At 47.0% G+C, this 22,421-nt stretch overlaps 1 protein-coding gene across 1 annotated transcript; it reads right to left on the bottom strand.

The window, feature by feature from the left end:
- Positions 1–220: 220 nt before the first annotated feature.
- Positions 221–21,973, bottom strand: LOC145337787 (zinc-binding protein A33-like). Its single transcript, XM_080182631.1, has 6 exons — positions 21,503–21,973; positions 21,315–21,410; positions 20,988–21,221; positions 14,566–14,588; positions 13,326–13,441; positions 221–870 (listed from the first exon to the last, which is right to left on the bottom strand). Exons 1-6 carry the CDS (start codon positions 21,971–21,973, stop codon positions 323–325), a joined length of 1,488 nt encoding a protein of 495 aa, XP_080038757.1. The 3' UTR covers positions 221–322.
- Between the last annotated feature and the right edge of the window lie 448 nt (positions 21,974–22,421).

The raw sequence follows: 22,421 nt of genomic DNA, 5'->3' as shown, positions 1-22,421 counted from the left end.
CGTCCCTCAGAGTGACAGGAGCTCCGGCCAATCGGCTTCTCCATTCCCCGGAATCCCGCCTCCCTCACTCAGTGACAGACACAAACAACATGTTGAGTTTCTGCTTCTTGGATTTAATGATGAACTGTGGAATCTTTGAGAAAAACTGTTTCTATTCCAGTGGTTCTCAGATTGTTTTATTTGAAGAATCATTTTACAAATGTAATCATGGAGCCCCCAATGTAAATTATAATTCTATATAATAACCACAATATGAACAGGTTCCATCAGTTTACAGCTGGCAGGAGGCAGGGAGACGGTGTGAAATTATGGGATGGATCTGTTAGAGACCTTTAATCCCGCAGATTGTCAGCGGCGCCGAGTTTTTCCCGATTCTCCATCCCGGACTGAAGATGGGAAAGATTCTCTCAGTGAAAGTGTGGGTGAAAGTGTGGAGATGGGACATGTTGTCCGCATTGTAAAATGACACCTGTCCACCCTCATAGTCCAGGAAAACCCCGATCTTCCGGGGATTCACACTCGGGGTGAGGGGGGTCTCTGAGGGGGAGGTGAGGGCAAAATAATCACTTCCGGGTCTCAGCCCCACAATCCAGAATCCGGACTCAGGTCTCAGGGAGGTTTCCCTTTTCCTGTTCACAGACTCTCGGGCCACTCCCAGAATCCACTCTGTCTTCTCCCCCACCTCCACCTCCCAGTAATGTCTCCCTGATGTGAATCCCTCTGATCCCAGGACAAATTCACAGGGATCAAACCTCTCCGGGGTGTCAGGGAGCGGCTGCCGTTTGTCTCCGAGTCTCACACTGGTCCGGTCCTCAGACAGGATGAGCCAGGGATTCGCTGTGTTCGGATCCAGAGTCAGAGAGGCTGGAGCTGGGGGAAAGTTAAAATAACACAGTCAGTGATTTAGAGAGAGGAGGTGGGGAGGGGAGAGAGTGTGAGGAGTGAGGAAGAGAGGAGAGAGGTTTGTGAGGGGGAGGGGAAAAACAGCGGGAATATGATGGGTGCATGGAACAGAGGGAGGGGAGAGGAGTGGGAAGAGAGCAGAAAGGAGATGTGAGGATGAAGGGAGAGAGTGAGAGAAAGGGAGGAGGAAGAGAAGGAGATGGAGCACTGAAATGGGCAGAGGGAAAACAGAGCAGCAAACAGAGGGAGCAGGAGGGTGAAGAGAGAGAATGAGAGCAACATGAGGGAGACGGCAAGTCAGAGCCTGAAGGTTTGAGATACAGTGTATAGACAGCAACTGGGTGGTAGGTATTGTGGCAGGCTGTAAGAGAACAAAATGAAGATGTTGAGTGTATGGGCAGAATTTAACGACCTCATTGTGGCTGTTTTGTGCTGGAAAAATGTCATAAAATCTGGCATGATATGACTAGCTGGAATGGTGCCCATTTTTGCACCCATTCCCATTTTACCACCAAAAAAATTGGCACAATCGGGAGCCTGTCCAAAATGAGTGAAGCATCAATTTGCATCATTTGTATTCATCACAATGTAGTTAACAAAATTCATTCTAAATCATCTCAGCTCATTTGCTGCAGTTAGAATCAGTGAGGAAAACACCTCAAGTGCAACAGTCGCATTCAGAGAGCAGAGAGGGTGAGCGATGAGGTAAGTCTGAGATTTCAAATGGCTCTGTGTTGCTGAGGTGGGGGTGGGAGTGGGGAGGTTGTTTCATGCTGTGCAGGTTGCATTTTGGAGTGCAGTGAGAGGCTGATGCTGTTCACAGGGTTCGACTTTGGATTCTCAACGCTGACCCAAGTCTGAGCACTGATCTTGGGTCTTATTGCTGAATCTGGGTCCTAGTGCTGGCAGCAGCAAGGGCTTTTGCTGGCAGGGAATGGGCTGGAAACTGTCTGAAGTGGCAGTGCTGCAGCCTCAGAATTTAAGAAGTGCTGTTTGAGGCCTGGACTGCATGGATTTTAGGTTTGTGTTTGTGAGTGGAGGGGAAATGAGGACAGCTGTGTTGCTGGTGGTCCTGGTGGCGGGGGTGGCGATGTAGGGAGTATGTTTTGCTAGGGAGCTGTAGGGGGGTAATGTGGTGAGTGTGCATTGCAGGGGTACTGGGTAGGTATAAGGAGTGTGTGTTGCTGCGGGTCTGTGGGTTGGGGAATGTGGGGAGTGCATGTTGCCGAGTTCTGTGATGGAAGGTGAGCAGTGTGGGCTGCTGGGGGACTGTTGGGGGTATGGGGATTGTGCGTTGTTGGGGGACCATGTAAGGGGGAGTGTGAGTTGCTGGGGAGCTGTGGTGGGGAATGGGGGTAGTATGTGTTGCTGGGCTGGGGGCAAGCAGAGTTCTTTTAACCTCTCCATCTGTCTCTCCTCTTCCTGAAACACCCCCTCCACACCCACCTGCTCTTCAAATGGCTCTTCCAATGTAACCTATTGATCTTACTGTACTTTGAGGAGGAGGGGCAGGAGGAGAATGCATGTGAAAATGAAAAAGAGCATGGGAAGGGGCCGACTGGGAGAGTGGATGGAGTATGGGGATAGAGAGTGGGAGGGAAAGGTAATTGCTTGACAGAGAGATTGATTGTGTGAAGTAGCGAGAGAGATAGTGGATTGGTGAGGCCGCAGCTGGAGTACTGTGTGCAGTTCTGGGCGCCGCACCTGTGCAAAGATATTTTGGCCTTGGAGGGAGTGCAGAGGAGGTTTACTAGGCTGATACCAGAGTTGAGGGGGTTGAGCTATGAGGAGAGGCTGAATAAACTAGGCTTGTACTCGTTAGAGTTTAGAAGAATGAGGGGAGATCTCATTGAGACGTATAAGATGATGAATGGGATGGATAGGATAGAGGTGGAGAGACTCTTCCCGCTCAAAAAAGACAGTAGGACTAGGGGGCACAACCTCAAGATAAAGGGGAGGCGGTTTAGAACGGAGTTGAGGAGGAACTTCTTCACTCAAAGGGTGGTGAATCTCTGGAATTCTCTGCCCGTTGAAGTGGTGGAGGCTGCCTCGCTAAATATTTTTAAGAAGCGGGTTGATGGGTTTTTGATAGGAGAGGGGATTAAGGGTTATGGGGAGAGGGCGGGAAAGTGAAACTGAGCCACGATAGATCAGCCATGATCTTATTGAATGGCGGGGCAGGCTCGAAGGGCTAGATGGCCTACTCCTGCTCCTATTTCTTATGTTCTTATGTTCTTAAATACTGAGGTAAGAAGGAGAGATTGATGGGGGACAATACATGATCCTCGCTGGAGTGTGGCCACACAGGCAAGTGATCCCAGATAATTCTATCCCAGGCTTGCTTATTCTGTTTAAATTAGTATTACAATAAATTTAAATAATGCATTCAACCTTGCATCCGTTCCAGGTGCAAGATTTATCGAGCCTGATACCCGGTGCCGGTAAGATCGCGTGAGGTGAGAAATCAGGTGTGAACCTGACTTCTCAGCTCTCTGGCAATCTTAACAGCTCACTCCGCCCATCAGCTGGTGGGGCACAATGGTAATGTCATCCCCAAAGAGTCGACAAACAGACAGGTTTGCTGTGTGACAAACATTTGGCAGATGAAATATCATGTAAGAAAATGTGAAGTTATGCACATTGATAGGAAGAATAAAGAAGCTGAATATTATTTAAATGGACAAGGACTGCAGAAAGCTGCAGCTCAGAGGGATTTCTGGGTCCTCGGCATTGATTACAAAAAGCTAGTGTGCAAGTTCAGCAGGTATTAGGAAAGACAAGTGGAATGTTCGTCTTTACTTAAAAGGGAATGGAGTATAAAAATAGGGTGATCTATACAAGGCACTAGTTAGACAACAGCTGGAATACTGTGAGCAATTCTGGTCCCCTTATCTAAGGAAAGATATACTGGCATTGGAGGCAGTCCAGAGAAGGTTCACTAGATTGATTCCAGGTATGGAGACATTTTCTCATGAGGAGAGGGTAAGTGAGTTGGACCTGTACTCATTGGAGTTTAGAAGATTGAGAGGGGACTTTATTCAGACCTATATATTTCTCTGCAGGCTTGACAGGACAGACACTAAGGCATTGTTTCCTCTTGTGGCAGAGTCGAGGATAAGAAGGCATAATCTCAGAGTAAGGGGTCACCCATTTAAGACATAGGTGAGGAGAAAACACCTATGTCTGATCAGTTATGGTAACATTAAATGGCAGAGCAGACTTGATAGGCCAAATGGCCTCCATCTGTTCCCGTATCTTATGGTCTCATGATCTTAGAAGGGGATAGAAATAGTACTCATTACTCCAGATATGGTCTCACTGAGGTCCTGTGCCCCTGCAGGAACAATTGCATATTTTTGTCCCTGGGTATCCTTGCAATAGATACTAACCTCCTATTTATATTCCTAATTACTTACTAGACCTGCAGACTAACTTTTTATGATTTATGCACCAGGACATCCAGCTCTCTCTGTACCCTAGAGTTCTGCATTTTCTCTTGGTACAATACCAGACCAGACCAAACCCTAAATTTGTTACAATCTTGGATGAAACCTTAATATTTGGTAATGTCCAGGATAGGAACAATCATGTTTTAGTTCTTGGATCTAATTTGAAATCCCAGGTATTTACTAAGAGTATAAATTGTTAGGAGCAGGAGTCGGCAATCTAGCCTCTCGAACCTGCTCCGCCATTAAATACAATCCTGGTTAATCTTGTCTCAGCCTCAACTCCACGTTCCTGCTCCTTCAATCCAACCCTTCAATGCCAAACTAATTAAAAATCTGTCCAGATCATGTCTGTGGGATGGTTTTGGGGGTCAGTGATGAGGTCTGCGATGTCTGTGAGGGAATTGGTGAGAAAACTGGTTTAAACCACGACTGTCTGTTCAGTGCAACTTCAGACCCGAATCTCCCACACTCAGTGCATTGCAGGGATCAGAATCATGAATATCATTAAATACAGTGGGGCGCGGCATATTCACACCAAACAGCCTGAAATCTGTAGGATGAGCGGGAATCTGTGCATGTGCACATCTCTGGGAGATCACTGAAAAGATCTCCCAGCATTCAGATCACTGCCCTCCAACCCCCTCAGACATTGCTGGCCCCCACAGCCCCCCTACAAACACTGCTGCTCTCCACAACACCCTCCCACCCCCACAGATATTGCTGGCCTCATCGGTGGCCCCCAAACCACTTCTCCCCACCCAGAGATATCGCTGGCCCCACAACCTCCATACAGACATCACTGACCTTATCGTTGGCAACCCCACCCGCTACTGACTTTGCTGCACCCCCCCCAACCCCAGACAGACAACGCTGCCCTCCCCATACAAACATCCCTCCCCCCCAATACAGACATTGCTGCCCCTTCCTTACAGACATCGATTCCCCCCCCCGCTACCCCCGCCGTACAGTCATCACTGCACACCCTGCCCCCTCCCCTCCCCTCGCACAGACATTGCTGCCTGTTCACCCCATGCCCCACGGATCTGGATAATGTGGATACCCCACCCCTTGAACATGCTGACCTCACTGCTGCCCTGCAGTGAACTTGCGTTGTGCTACCATACACAACCCCAGCTTGCGAGCATTCCCTCTCTTGAATGGGAGTCCTCAGTATTGCACCTGCCCTGAACACAGCAGCTCATTAATTTGGAGCTGAGTATCGCACCTCCCCCAGGACACAGCGGCTTATTGAATGGCAGTCAATCAGCACCCCGAGGGACGCATAACATTCAATTGAAAGCAGCCTTCAAAATTTCTCACAAGGATTTTTTGCCAACTGTCCCTTGACTGGCCAAAGTCCCTGCAACCGCCACCCACCAAGAGCTGTATATAAACTGCAGGAATGGACACACAACTAATCACACCACAAAGATACATTTGAGGAAATCAACCCCAGATTCACTGAAGCCGACCAAGAGCGCCTGCTTGATGCCATGGAGGAGAGAATTCAGTCGCTCTTCCCCAGCCAGGCACCTCGTCCAAGGGGTGCAGTCACCATGGCATTGTGGGAGGAGGTGGCAGAAGTGGTGAATGCCTGGAGCCCGACACTGTGCTCTGGCCGGCAGGGGCAGAAAAAACTGTACAACCTTCTTTGAGCAGCAAGGGTGAGTGAGTATCCCACTTGGAACTCTGCACTTCCTTGGCACAGATCTCAAACCCTGTGCGAGCATTCAACAAGGCCCCCTTCCCCCAGGAACAGAATCTAACCCCTTCCCCTCACCCCTCAACGAGCACCCTTCAGTGGTGAACCTTTTCCCCTCAACTGCCAGCACAAAACTCCCGAGACACAGGCACACGTTACATACCATGCATTTGAATATATTAATGCTTGCGAGACACCTTAAGCTCCTACAGCAGAAAAGCATAACCGCTACGTGAGGGCACAGAGCGGTGATCATGTGCCTGACCTGCAGCAGCTGACCAGCGTTGAAGAGTGTACCGTGGAGTTGGCAGGGGGAGATAGTTCATCCAGAATACTGACGGACAGCCAGGTCAGCATCCAGTTTGCAAGTGAGCATAAGCATAGCCCACAATGTAAGTCCTCTTTGAAATAAGTGTGATGCTGTTTAGAATGTTTGACCTCCCTTCCCCTAATGTGTGTTTTTTTTTTGCAGTTTTGGACCCGGGGAACCTGGCCCTTTGGCTATTGGTGATCCCACCACCACCCCCGCTTCCGCTGTTCTGGAGCAAACTGCCCACGATCCCCCTGGAGAATACCTTGGAGGGAGACTTTGAAGAATCTTCTGAGGACAGCACCACTGAAACGGCACCGGCATCTACCACACAACCCACGAATACAGAGACTATCACCACAGTGGGTAGCTTTAGTGTTGAGACTTCTGGGTCACTATCTGGTGAGCACATCACAGACACTGATGCACATCCTAGGGCTCGGGCACATAGAGGTCAGCCAGAGGTGAGGATTCAGCTGTCCTCAAGCCAGATGCCGAGCCTCGGGGCCAAGGCTGGTGGTGATGCATCAGGAAACACGGAGGGTTGTGGAAGGGCTGTCAGCAACCATGCTGCGACTGCAAGGCTGTTTAGGGGAGTCCAACAGAGCACTGCTGCCGGAGGTGGTGCTGACACAGTGTTTGAACCAGGCCAACATTGCAAGGGTTGCGACCACAGTGGAAAGTCTGACCCAGGGGTCTGTCCTCATGGGTGACGGGGTCCAGGACATCCTGGAGACACAGCAGGATATGAGCGAGGGTGTTGATGCCATCCAGGAGGCACAGCCTTTCTTAGCCATGGCTGTTGGGAAACTGTTGGCCATGGCTGGGACTCTCACTGGCATTCTGGAGACACAGTTGGCCGTGCCTGTGAGCCTCGATAACTTAGCCCAGCGTCAGAGGGCTACTGCTGAGGGGCTCCAGAGCCTGGCTTGCTCACAGAATGCTGCAGTGGAAGGGCTCCAGAGCTTGGCCCAGTCTGAGGGCCAGAACTGAGGGATCACAGATCATGTGGAGATGCATCTGAGCCTCCAGGACTGGCACGGCCAGGTGATACCTGAGTTCCTGGAGCTCAGTCCAGCTACCCAGGCGTCCCATGGAGTGTCCCTGGGGCCTCTGGGCCCCACAAGTGAGGAGGAAGGGCTGGGCCCATGCCAGGGCCTTCCGCCCAAGTGATCCCAGACGTCCCGACACCTTCTGATTCCCCCCTCTTCCGCACACCGGGGCATCTCAGGGCCGGCTAGAAGAACAGGGTGGCACCGAAATAGTGCCAGCGGCTAGTCAGCTGGGGCCCTCCAGGACCCAGCCACCCAGAGGACACCCGCCAAGGGCATCACAGGCAATGGGGTGTGCATCATTGCTGGACACCTCCACCTCTGGTGTGCATCCTGGGGTCACACATAGAAGCAGCAGTAGACCACAGGATGTTAGAAAGTTCTAGTTCACTAAGAGAACATGGGTAAAGGTTATCAGTAGTCAGGGTTTATTGATCACAAACGTTAAGAGCACAATAACCTTTTATTTGCACTTCACAGCTGTGACTAATGTGTCTCTAATTCCACACCTCCCCACCCCACCCCACCCCAAAGTGCAGAGTTGTCCCCATTCCCTTGCATAGAGGTGCTTGGAGACTCAGCCACATGTTAGAGAGTGCCTGTCCTACCTTCTCCAACACCCACCAGACTCTTAGTGCAAGTGAGCCCCTCCACCACCCCCATCCCCCAATTGCCCAACAAACATGTCTCCCCAACCCTTACAGCTACTTGGGCCAGGGTGGCAGCGTGCATTCAGAGTAGAGGTTAGGGATCAGGCTTGAGTGGCCCCAGGGGCAGGATCCCAGTGTGCACAACAGCGAGTGGTCATCATCCTCCAGCTTTCAACCAAGACAAACAAACCACTGCCAGTCCAGGCACATTAACAGGTTTGGATCTTTCTGGGGGGATATGGTGGTGGGTTAACAGAGGCTGTGGAAGGGTGATTTGGCGGTTTGAGGGCCCAGGTCTGTTTGGAGGGGGAATAGCGGCTGCAATTGCTCCTGGAGTGTGGTGGTTGCAGCCCCCTCACTGCACAGCACCAGCTCGGTGAAGCGGGCTGTAATCAAGACGTCCCTCGCTGCCCTTCCCGGCCGGGCACCTGCTATCACCTCCATCCTCTTTCCTCCGTCTCCTCATATGGTGGGACGACCACTTTGCCCCCTTGCCCCTCATCCTCCTCCTCTTCCTCCTCCTGCTCCAGCTGGTCTCCCTGCTGCTGGGTGATGTTGTGCAGCACAGCAGATAATTATAATGTGTGAGGCACACACAGGGTCAAACTGGAGACCCCCCCCAGAGTGGTCCAAACAGCAGGATGATGCACTGCTCTACATGGGCGCTGCATGGGTCTCGTTGTAGCAGGTCTCCACCTCGGTCTCAGGCCTCCGCACAGGTGTCATCAGTCGTGACCTCAGTGGGTAACCTTTGTCGCTCAGTAGCCATCCTGGTAGCCTGGGCCGGTCTTCAAAGAGGCCGGGGATGTCCGACTGCCTGAGCACAAAACTGTCATTGACACTCCCTGGATGACATGCATCGACCTGCATGGTCTCCATTCGATGGTCACATATGATCTGCACATTTAGGGAGTGGAACCCTTTCAATGAACTAAAAAAATTACAGCACAGGAACAGGCCCTTTGGCCCTCCAAGCCTGCACCAACCATGCTGTCCGACTGAACTAAAACCCCCGACCCTTCTGGGGACAAAATCCCCCTATTCCCATCCTATTCATGTATTTATCAAGACGCCCTTTAAAAGTCACGACGATATCTGCTTCCAGTACCTTCCCCCAGCAACAAGTTCCAGGCACCCACTACTTTGCGTAAAAAAACAATCTGCTTCGTACGTTTTGTTTAAACTTTAAACTTTGCGCCTTGCACCTTAAACCTGTGCCCATGGTAATTGATTCTTCCATCCTGGGAAAAAGTTTTGTCCATGCCTGTCATAATCTTGTAGACTTTTATCAGTCGCCCCTCAACCTCTGTCATTCCAGTGAGAACAAACCAAGTTTCTCCAACCTCTCCTCATAGCTAATGCCCTCATACCAGGCAACATCATGGTTAATCTTTTCTGTGCTCTCTCCAAAGCCTCCACATCCTTTTGGTAGTGTGGCGATCAGAACACTATATTCGAAGTGCAGCCGAAGCTTCTATAAAGCTGCAACATGACTTGCCAATTTTTAAACTCGTCTCCCGGCCGATGAAGGCAAGCATGCCTTTTGCCTTCTTGACTACCTTCTCCATCTGCATTGCCACTTTCAGTGACCTGTGTACCTGTACACCCAGATCCCTTTGCCTATCAATACTCTGAAGGGATCTGCCATTTAGTGTATATTTGCTATCTGTATTAGACTTTCCGAAATGCATTACCTCTCATTTCTCCAGATTAAACTCCACCTGCCATCTCCATCCAAGTCTCCAACTGATCGATATCCTGCCGTATCCTCTGATGGTCCTCATCGATATCTGCAAATCCACTAACCTTTGTGTCGGCTGTAAACTTACTCATCAAACCAGTTACATTTTCATCCAAATCATTTATATATATTACAAACAGCAAAGGGCTGGGACAGACTGCAAATCATTAGCAGATGTGTGCCCAGTAACAGCAGATTCCGTGCAGTCCATGTCTGAACCTCGGCACACCAGCCTGGAGCAGTAACTGCTTCATCTGGTTAGGCCTCAGTCAGCACATGGTGCACTCCTCTCCCAACACTCAGTGTATCCCCCGACCATAGCCCACAGCAAGACAATGCCACTGCACAGTGCTCTGGAGGGAAAGGCTGAGCAGGATTCCTTCAGGGACCCTCACCCTGAGAAAATAGAAGCACCCCTGCCCGCAACCCAGATATCACAGACCAACATCTGAAGGCAGCAGGAAGAAGCCCACCAAGCATCTCCAGGGCCTGCCTACAACGTCCCTCACACTCTGTACGCTGTGCTTACCTCCTGACGCCAGTTCAAGGCTGCCACACCAGGTCTTTTATATATCTACTCTGATTTGTGTCAAAGTGACATCGCACCAAAGAGGTGGGAGATGCTAACCTGGGTGGAGATTGTCACGTTGATCCCGATAATGGCATTCCAAAGTATGGTAAGTGATGGAAATCAGTGGTTGGACAGTTTTCAGTGCTCTCCCGGCGGCCCATTTTTTCCCGGTTAGGGGATGCGTGCGGGTCGTAAACACTCTGGGGTACCTGTGAAAAGTTCGACTCATGCATCTCCCAACCCAACCCACCAAAAAACGAGCACATTGCAAAGGGAGAATCGCCCCCATAATTTCTCCTCGTCTGTGTTTTATATCTGCCACCCCATATCTTAAAACTGTCAGCTTTTGGTTTAAATCGCCCCACAAGACGAAACATCTGTTCTGAGTCTGCTTTGTGAATGCCCCTTAGCATCTTGTATACCTCAATTGTATCTCCTCACATTTTTCTCAGCTCCAGAGAGAACCGGCCTACACTGGCTAACCTCTCTTCATAAGACAAACCCTTCATCTCCAGAATCAAGCGAGTGAACCTTCTCTGAACCAGCTCCAATGCAATTCCATCCCTCCTCAAGAAAGGGCACGAAAACTGTACACAAGTGCAGTCTCACAAATGCTTTACACAAGAGCAATAACACTTCACTACTGTTATGTTCTATACCTTTAACAATAAATATGAAGATTCCATTTGCTTTCCTTATTACCTGCTATACCTTCATCCTAGTTTTTTTGCCATTTGTGCATGAGGACACCCAGGTCGCTAATCATTTGCCTTTGTATTTTTCCTATCAAAATGGATAACTTCACACTTATTCACTTTAATCTCATCTGCCAAATTTTGTCCTATTCACTTAAACTCTCCTTACCCATTTATAAATTTCTTCTTTTGTTATCACAACTTACTTTCCCATCTATTTTAGTGTCATCTGAAAATTTGGCTGTGGTATCCACTATTCCCTGAATGCGGGAGGTTAATATACATTATAAAGAGTTGGGGTCCGAGGGCTGAACCCTTTGGCACCCCAATAGTTACAACGAGCCAACTCAAAAATCACCCATTTATCCTGACTTTCTGCTAACTGCTTGTTTGCCAATGTTCTATCAAAAATAATAAATTATCCCTCATCCCATGATGAACGAACCATTTGTGTGGCACCTTATCAAATACTTTCTGGAACTCCAGTTATACTACATCGACAGGATCATCATGATCCATTTTGCTTGTTACATTTTTGAAGAACTCAAGCAAATTTGTCAAAGGTTTCCCCTTCAGTTGTCTAAAACCTTAGTTAGACCTCACTGGGAGTATGGACATTATATCTTAAGAAGGATGATTTGACCATGGAGGAAGTTCCAAGCAGGTTTACAAGAATGGAACCTAGGCTTCAAGGGTTTAGTTACAAGGATAGTTTCGAAAAATTTGACCTTTATTCTCTCAAATTCAGGAGGTTGAGGGGTGATTTAATAGAAGTCTACAAAATATTAACAGGGAAGGTCAGGGTGGATAAGGATAAGCTATTTCCACTCGTTGAAGGCCTAGAACCAGGGGCCATAATCTAAAAATTAGAATCAAGTTGTTCAGGAGAGATGTTAGAAAACAATTCTACATGGAGAGGGAGGTGGATGTTTGGAACCCTTTCCCTCAAATAGTGGTGGATGCTGGATCAATTATTAATTTTAATCCCTACAGTGCAGAAGGAGGCCATTTGGCCCATTAAGTCTGCATCAACAACTATCCCTGTAACCCTACTTATTTTGCCTGTTAATCTCCATGATACTAAGGGGCAACTTAACATGGCCAATTCACCTAACCTGCACATCTTTGGAGTGTAGGGGGAAACCACAGCTCCCAGAGGAAATCCACACAGACACAGGCAGAATGTGCAAATTCCACACAGACAGTGACCTGTGGCCAGAATTGGACCTGGGTCCCTTCTGCTGTGAAGCAGTGATGCTAACTACTGTGCTACTGTGCCACCATACTTTAAGTCTGAGATACTTTTATTCAGCAGGGGTATCAAGGTACACGGGCCTAGTACAGGTATATGAAGGTAGGCCACAGATCAGCCATGATCTTATTGAATGGTGGAGTGAGTTTGAAGGGATGAATGGCCTACTCATATTCCCATGTTCCTATGTCCCTTTTTCTAATGATGAGGATCGTTCCAAGTTGCTCCCTTTCTATGACCTCTGCATTTTCTGTATCTTTTGGGATGGTAGCGTGCTCCGTTGTGAAAACTGAGGCAAAACATTGACTGAGGATCTCAGCCATTTCTGTGTTCTGCCATGATCTTATTGAATGGCGGGGCAGGCTTGAGGGGCTAGATTGCCTACTCCTGCTCCTATTTCTTATGTTCTTATACAATCTTGATCTTCAATTGAATGGCGATGCCTCACCGAGAGGAACAATCTGTAGAATGGACTAATCACAGGTCTTAAAGGGACCACTGGAAAACCCTTTGGAAATGATGCTCTGTTTCCTGCTCTATAAACCGCAAGCGACATCATTATCACAATGCTGTTCCAGTGAGTTTGTGGTTTGGAAACTGGTTTTCTCATTTTCTACATTCAAACACTGACTGTTTCTCAAAATTATTGCACTGCTCCTGCGAGAATGAAGGCAGCTTTTGATGATTTCTCTCTGACCAGGAGATGAGTTATTTTTCTTACTCTTGCTCACTGTTCCTTTCTCTCTCTCACCCCCACTGTTTATCATGACGGATTCTTGTCCCCTGTCCCCTTTTCAGGAATCACAGAACATTTTCCCACAGTGCAAAGCAGTGGGAAACTGGACAGTGATTTTGTTCTGAAGATCAGCCCTCAGAATGGATTGAGCCTCTAATCAAATTCATAGAGTGGAAATGTGAATATTTAATCTGGGACCTTAAAGCCTGTTTAGTTTCTTCACAACTGTATTGGTAATCAGGAAAATGAATATAAGATTTTTACCGGGAATACTGGGTTTCATCATTTCTCTCCAAGCTGTGCACTGAAAAAGGTATTTGAACTTCTGGATAGACAGGGCGGCATCAAATACTGAGAGTCTGCGCTCACCATCACTAATCCTGTAAACGTTAAAAAGAGATGCAAGAAAATATCCAAAGTGAAATGGTAATCTCGTTTTTTTTAATTGAAAAAGATAACTTATAAATTCAAGAGCAGAGAATGGAAACAGTCATGTCCTGAAAAAGGTTCAAAATCTGACAACAGCCCATCACACACTGCAGGAATTGACAAACATTTAGTCTGTCCACTTGCTGTATTATAAATAAAGTTTGTAGAACATCCCAAAGCTGAAAATCCAATTCTGCAATCCCTGGACCCCACAACTCTATAAGAAGTCTCACAACACCAGGTTAAAGCCCAACAGGTTTCTTTGGTAGCACAAGCCACTAGCATTCATAGCACTACCCCTTCATCAGGTGAGTCACAACTCCCCCAGAATCCTGCTCTCTTCTACTTCTGGCACCTTGAAGATCTCTGATTTCAGTCATTCCCTGTTGGGAGTTGGACCTTCAGTTGCCAAGGTCCTGAGCTCTGGAATTCTCTCCCTGATCCTTTCTATCTTTCTAATTCTCTTTCTTCCTTCGAAACGCTCTCTGAAATCCACCTCTTGCCATCCGGATTAATATTTCCTTATTTGGCTCTGTGTCAATTTACTTTATAACACTCCTGGGAAACTCCTTGAGGTACTAATTTACGATAAAGGCACTATATAAATACAAGTCATTACTGTTGTGTTTAAGGACACAGAACCAGTTTGTATTTAGTATAAAATTAGAATCTGTTTCCCCTCTTTAACGTGAGACTTTCTCGGGTTGGTCAGGCTCCATGCAGGGATATGGGTGACCCACTACTTGGGAACATGGACCGTGTGGCTCTCTTGGGGTCAGTAGGAAGGTCACAGACACTAACAGCCAACATCGGGCAAGTGATCACTTCTGGCCTGTGAACCGGATTGTATCAATTATACCTCCCGCTTGTTTATTACAATATTGTAGCAGTTATATAAAATCATTGTAATAAAGGCAGTTATTTTTAAACTCTGGTCCATGAACTACACACCAAATTTCCATGGCCCAATGACAGATTATTTAATGTTGTGACAACAACGAATAAATAAACAAAAATGATACTTTACTAAGTTTATTTTAACAAATAGTGGATTTCAGTAAAGAACATGTCCTACCTTCTCTCCCGACAAGCTTCCTCCTGAAAGAAATGAATCAGGAACAGTGAGGGTGACAGTAACAGATTTCAGGAGCAGTTAGACAGGCTGGTGAAATGAGCAGACTCAGAGCAGACGAGATTTCACACGGAAATGTAAAGTGATGCATTTTGGAAGGAAGATTGTGGAGAGTCAAATAAACTGGAATTGAACATCAGTCCCGCTCACAGACACAGTGACTCTCACACACCGTACCAGACATACCCACACACTCACAACATGCAACTGGAACTGGATTACAATGGGAGTTCCAGGAGAAAATTATCCTTGGGAAACACAAATAATCACAAAGCAAGTTTGAAGCTGAAGAAAACACATTCTCAGGAAATGACAGGAATTCCCAGAAATCTGCAGATCGTGTGGGATCCATTAGTTCAGAGACAGCAGGAAAACCATTCAGGAAGGGACACAAAGTTCTGTTCAATTCAGTTAGTATTTTTCAGTAAATTCTATATGAATTTCACAGTTAAGAACATAAGAAGTCGGAGCAGGAATAGGCCACCTAACCCTTCGAGCCTGGCCCGCCATTCAATAAGATCATGGCTGATCTGAAGTGGATCAGTTCCACTTTCCGTCTTTCTCCCCATAACCCTTAATTCCCCTGTCTATCAGAAACCTATCTACCCGTGACTTAAATATATTCCGCGAGGTAGCCTCCACCACTTCAACGGGCAGAGAATTCCAGAGATTCACCACCCTTTGAGTGAAGAAGTTCCTCCTCAACTCTGATCTAAACTGCATCCCCCCCTTATCTTGAGGCTGTGCCCTTTAGTCCTGCTGTCCTTTCTAAGTGGGAAGAATCTCTCTACCTCTAACCTATCTATTCCCTTCATTATCTTATACATCTCTATCAGATCCCTCCTCAGCCTTCTAAACTCCAATGAGTACAGACCCAGTCTATTCAGTCTCTCTCTTCGTAGGCTAACCCCCTCATCTTCGGTATCAGCCGAGTGAACCTTCTCTGCACTCCCTCCAAGGCCAATATATCCTTCCGCAAGTGCAGTGACCAAAACTGCACACAGTACTCCAGCTGCGGCCTCACCAGTACCCTGTACAGTTGCAGCAAAACCTCCCTGATTTTATATTCTATCCCCCTCGCTATAAACGCCAACATTCCATTTGCCTTCTTGATCACCTGCTGCACCTGCAGACTGGCTTTTTGTGATTCGTGCACAAGGACCCCCAGGTCCCTCTGCACCATAGCATGCTGCAGCTTTTTACCTTTTAAATAATAATCCCTCCTACTATTGTTTCTACCAAAGTGGATAACCTCACATTCGCTAACATTATACTCCATCTGCCAGGTCCTCGCCCACTCATTTAGCCTATCCAGATCCCTCTGCAGACTTTCCACACCCTCCACACAATTTGCTTTTCCACTCATCTTCGTGTCATCAGCAAATTTCGTCACCCTACACTCAGCCCCCACCTCCAGATTATCTATGTAAATGGTAAACAGTTGAGGCCCCAGCACCGATCCCTGTGGCACTCCACTAGTCACCAACTGCCAACCAGAGTAGCATCCATTGATTCCAACTCTCTGCTTCCTATCACACAGCCAATCCTCAATCCACGCTAACACCTTACCCCCATCTCCGTGCACCCTAACCTTCTGCAGCAAAATTTGTGAGGCACCTTATCAAACGCCTTTTGGAAATCTAAAAACACCACATCCACCGGTTCCCCTCTGTCTACCGCACTAGTCACATCCTCATAGAAATCCAATAAATTCATTAAACACGACTTCTCCTTAATGAATCCGTGTTGCATCTGCTCGATCAAACCATTCTTTTCTAGGTGCCTCGCTATTTCTTCTTTGATGACAGATTCTAACATTTTTCCAACTGCAGACGTTAAACGAACCGGCCTATAATTCCCTGCCTTTTGTCTGCTACCTTTTTTAAACAGCAGCGTAACATTAGCCGTTTTGCAATCTTCTGGCACTTCCCCGGAGTCCAGCGAATTTTGATAAATAATTACTCATGCATCCACTATCACCTCTGCCATTTCTTTCAGAACTCTGGGATGCATTCCATCCGGTCCCGGGGACTTGTCTACCTTCAGTCCTGTTAGTCTATCAAGCACTACCTCTCTAGTGACAGTGATCACATTAAGGCCCTCATCTCCTACCATCCTTCTATCTTTAATATCTGGCAAACTATTCGTGTCCTCCTCCATGAAAACTGAGGCAAAAAAACTTATTTAAAGCTTCAGCCATTTCCTCATTGCCCACCGCTAAATTCCCCCTCTCATCCTCCAAGGGTGCAACATTCACTCTCGCCAATCTCTTCTCCTTCATATATTTGTAAAAACTTTTACTGTCATTTTTTATATTTAGAGCTAGTTTAGCTTCATACTCTATCTTTCCTTTCTTTATCACCTTCTTCGTCATTCTTTGTTGATTTTTAAATCTTTCCCAATCTTCTAATCACCCACTATTTTTAGCCGCTCTGAACGCATCAGCTTTTAATTTAATACTCTCCTTCATTTCCTTAGATAACCACAGCTGGTTAACCCTTCTCCTACAGTCCTTCTTTACCATTGGAATATATTTCTGCTGAGTACCATAAAAGATCTCCTTAAAAATCCTCCACTGTTCCTCATCCGTCCTACCAACCAATCTGCGCCCCCAATCTACATTTGCCAATTCCGCTGTCATCCTATCATACTCCCCTCTGTTCAAACAGAGGACACAGTTTCGGGACCCTACTTTCTCATCCTCCATCTGCATCAGAAATTCAATCACACTATGATCACTCGTCCCAAGAGGATCCCTCACAAGAAGATCCCTAATTCTACCTGCCTTGTTACACAGCACCAGATCTAAGATAGCTCGCTCCCTCGTAGGTTCCGTTACATACTGTTCAAGGAAACTATCCCGACAGCATTCCAAGAACTCTTCCTCAAGCCCACCACGTCCGACTTGGGTTAACCAATCAATATGCAGATTAAAATCCCCCATAATTATCACTGTTCCGTTTCTCTACGCATCAATTATTTGCTTGCTTATTGCCCACCCCACCTCAAAGTTATTATTTGGGGGCCTATAGACCACACCCACCATCGTCTTCCTCCCCTTACTATTCCTTATCTCCATCCACAACGATTCCACATTCTGCTCTTTGGAGCCTATATCTTCTCTTACTACCGCCCTGATATTATCCTTAATTAACAGAGCTACCCCGCCCCCTTTTTCCTCCTGTCTATCCTTCCTAAACACCTGATACCCCTGGACATTCAGCTCCCAGTCCCGGTCACCCTGCAACCATGTTTCCGTAATGGCCACTAGATCATATCCATTTGCGCTGATTTGTGCCATGAGCTCATTCACTTTGTTCCGTATGCTTCATGCATTCAGGTAAAGTGTCTTTATACCAGCTTTTATTTGGACCTTATTTGTAGAAATGCTACTAACCTCTCTCATGCCCCCTACTCTTTTTATTCGTGGAACATCCTCAACATTTACCTGCACAAGTACCCTCTCCTTTACTTTAGATTTTATAATTCCACCCCCCGCCCCCCGCAATTAGTTTAAAGCCCTATCTACAGTCCTAGTTATACGATTCAACAGGACTCTGGTCCCGGCATGATTCAGACGAAGACCATCCCATCTGAACAGAACCCATCTGCCCCAATACTGGTGCCAATGCCCCATAAATTCAAATCCATTCAAAGAACAAAAGAACAAAGAACAAAATCAGCCCGGGAAACAGGCCCTTCGGCCCAACGAGCCCACGCTGCCATCTCAACACCACCTCTCTACCCATGACCCCTATCTAATGTTTTATGGCCATCCAGATTGAGGGAAAACTGATTTAGGGACAATTTATTCCTGCCAATCAGCCTAACAGCACATCTTTGGGGTGTGGGAGGAAACCGGAGCACCCGGAGAAAACCCACGCAAGCACGTGGAGAATGCGCAAACTCCCACAGACACCGGCCCAAATCCATGTGTCTGCACAGCAATCACCGATAGTCACTGAGCTGTCGTCTTGTCCAGTTTAGGCACACACTAACGACATGAAGCACTAGGCCAATCTCGAACAACCAAGAGCAGCCCCAGTACGACCCATCGCGTGTATGCCCCTTGTTGGACACGAAGTGGACCGACTTCTTTTTGTTTCCTTTTTTTTTATCCAGCTCCCTCTTGAACATATGCAATAAACTGGCCCCAATAGCTTTTTGTGGTAGAGAGTTCCACAGGATAACGACTCTATGAATGAAGAAATTCTTCCTTATCTCAGTCCTGAATGGCTGACCTCTTATTCTTCGACTGTTCCCCAACATTGGGAACATTCTTCCCGCATCTAACCTGTCCAGTCCCATCAGGATTTTATTTGTTACTATGAGATCCCCTCTCATTCTTCTAAGTTCCAGTGAGGGCCACTTGGTAGCACTGAGGGTGACAGCTTTAATCACTTTGCTAATGATTGATTAGACTGATGGGGTGATAATTTGCTGAATTGTCCTGCTTTTTATGGCCAGAATATACCTGCATAATTTTCCTGGTTGTCAAGGAGATGCTAGTTTTGTCGCTGTCCTGGAACAGCTTGATTAAAGATGCTGCTAGCTAGGGAGAACAAGTCTTATGTGCAGCTGGGATGTTGTTAGACCCCACAGCATTTTCTGTATCCAATGCCTCCTGCTTTTTATTGATATATGGAGTGAATCAGATTGGCTGAAGACGGGCATCTGTGATATGATCAGGAGGAAGGTGAGATGAATCAACCGCTTAGAACTGCTAGCTAATTATGGTTGCAAATGCTTCAGCCTTGACTTTTGCACTGACATGTTGAGCTCTCCCATCACTGAGTATATTTGAGGAGCCTCCCTCTCTGGTTAGTTTCTTAACTGCTCACCACCAGTTATGACTGAACATGCCAGGACTGTAGAGCTTTGATCTGATCTGTTGGTTGTGGGATTACTTAGTCCAATCTATAGCATGCTGCTTCTACTGTTTGGCATGCATGTTGACTTGTGTTGCATCTTCACCAGGTTAGTTTCTTATTTGTAGGTAGTGCCCTTGGCATTCTCTTCCACCCATTTTGTTGCACTGGGGTTAGTCTCCTGGCTTATGAGTAATGCGAAAGAGAAGGATGTGTCAGGCCATGAGGTTACAGATAGTAGTTGAATCCATTTCTGCTGCTGATGATTGCCCTCAGTGTCTCAAGGATCCTGAGCCATTAGATCTGTTCTAAATCCATTCTATTTAACAGAGTGGTCATGCCACAAAACACAATGTTAGCTGTTCTCAGTGTAAAACTGGGACTTTCTCTCCATAAGAACTACGTGGTGATCATTTCTACCAGTACTGACATAGACAGATGCATCTGTGACTGGTAGATTTGTGAGAGTGAGTTCAAATAGATGTTTTTGCTTTTGTTCCTTATTTCACCACCAGTCACATGGCTAATCTGGTAGATCTATCCTTTATTACTCAGCCAGCAGTGGTACTGTGAGCCAATGTTGGTGCTGGACATTGAAATGCCCTACCTAAGTGGTGTTCAACATGGAAGAGCACTGATCCCTGAGCCACACATTCATCTCCTTAATCCTGTTTACTCTGCACCAATTTGCACGTGGTTCAGGTAGTAATCCAGAGATAACCAGCTTGTCGGTTCTGCTTTTTAATTTGGTTCCCAGAACATCATACTCCCTCTGCAGATCCTTAGTTCCTATTTTGCCTATGTCGTTGGCACCCACATGAACCACGATGACCAGATTCTCACCCTCCCACTCCAGGTTCCTCTGCAGCCCAGATGAGACATCCTGGACCCGAGCAGACAACACACCCTTCGGTATTCTTTATCCTTGTCACAAAAGACAGTGTCTATACCCCTAACCACACTATCCCCAATTACTACTACATTCCTCTTTACTTCTTCTGCTTTGACCTCTGTCTGCACCACTGTACCGTGGGCAGTTTGCTCGTCCACCTTGCAGCCCTCGTTCTTGTCCACACTGGGGACAAGAATCTCAAACCTGTTGTGCAGATTCAGGGGCTGAGGCTTTTGGGTCCCCCCCTCCTTCCTCTCACCCTTCCTCCCCACACCTCCCCCCTTCCTCCCCACTCCCCCCTCCTTCCTCTCACCCTTCCTTCCCTCAGCAACCCCCTCCTATTCCTGACCCTCAGAGTTAGTCAGTTTAGGGGGTTTGACTTTCTCTTGTAACACATTATCCAGGTTACACTCCCCCTCCCCGATGAGTCTCAGTGTCTGAAGCTCAACTCTTCAAGCAACCAGCACTTACTGCAGACATGGTCACTGGGAAGTACCTTGGAGTCCACCAGCTCCCACATCATACAGAAACAGCACATCACATGTCCCTCCATCAGTTGTTTAGTGTGAAGTTTCCCTGAACTGAGCCACAATATATTCCCTCACCTTCAGAAATATCAGCTCGTCTTTTTGCTCCATCTGTTTCTGCAACTTTGAGAGTTTCTCCTCAATGGAATTTAAATTCTCCTGAATCTCTCGAAGGTTTCTCTCCATCGGTTCTAGAATCCTCTCCTCTTCTTCCCTGAGATCTCTGAGTAATCGCTGCTCTTTCTCAGTGAGAATCTGGTGCATTTTAGTGAACTCGGATGTGATGTGAGTCTGCAGACTGCTCGACTGTTCCTACTCAATGAAATGTGAGACATAATTAATGTCCTGCGATAAAGGGAACAAAACTAACCGAGATCCCAGAAAATCAGCACAGGGAGACCTTACCCTAACTTCAGAAATCTTCCCTTTCTGTTTCTGTTGTGTTTCTAGAACAGCCAATTTCTTCTCTGTGAGAGAATCTAAGGAAGATTTCAGCTGATCCTGGGATTGGGAGAAAACAAAATCACAGAATGAAAGTGCTGGATGTTGAAAATGTGATAAAATTATCGTCTTATAAAATATTTTCCATTTACCTTGCAGATTTCAACAGCTTCATCAATGGGCAGGAAGTTGTGGGATTTGTGTTCCCGCGAATCTCTACAAATCAAACAGATCAATTTCTTGTCAGTTTCACAAAACAGCTTCAGTTCTTCCTGATGTTTCTCACAGTGAAGTTTACTTTCCTTCTCTTTCGGATTCAGCTTCAATTGTCGACCTTTCTCGGCCAGATTCGCTAAGGCCCGATTTACCCTGAGGTTTTTTTCTGGAAACTCCTCTCTACATTCCGGGCAGGAGTTTATCTCCTTCTTTTCCCAACTCTGGGTGATACAGGAGCGGCAGAAGTTGTGTCCACAATCCAGTATTACCGGGTCGGTGAAGAAATCGAGACAAATGGGACAAATTGTCTCCTCGGTCAAACTCTGGAGCTGTTGTCTGGAAGCCATGTCCATACCCAGCACTTCCTGATTCAAACCGCTTTCAGTTTCGGTGTTCCTGCCGCACATCCTCAGTTCAGCTATTTCCCGATGAAGTTCACTGCAGCACTCAGGGAATTATTATTACAGAGCGGGCCATGTCCTCACCACTTTCACACTGGAGATAAAATCTGGCGCGGTCTAGAGGATAACGGTGGGGAATCATTGAGCCCTGTCGGGGGTGGGGGGTGGGTGGGGGGGTGGTGGTGATGGGGGTTGGGCTCCCTGAAATGTTGACAGTGGAAAGAGGGAGAGCGTGAGGGAGAAAGGAAGGAGAGATGAGCGGGATCGAGATTCCATTACATTTCTCTTCAGTCTGAACTCGCTGCCGATTAAAACCATTCTGGTGAAACCCGGTGTGAGATCCAGATCCAGAAACTGAATTGTGTTCATGACTGCAGCCGCTCACATTAAAACATCAAATACTATAAATGTCAAAGAGAAATTTACACAAAAGCTACAGGGAAGATATTTAGAG

Source organism: Carcharhinus amblyrhynchos, unplaced genomic scaffold (assembly GCF_965287045.1).
Source record: "Carcharhinus amblyrhynchos unplaced genomic scaffold, sCarAmb.v2.hapA scaffold_73, whole genome shotgun sequence".
NCBI classification, from domain to species: Eukaryota; Metazoa; Chordata; class Chondrichthyes; order Carcharhiniformes; family Carcharhinidae; genus Carcharhinus; species Carcharhinus amblyrhynchos.
The sequence above is the reverse complement of the archived record's forward strand: the minus strand, read 5'-3'. Positions and strand labels throughout refer to the sequence as shown.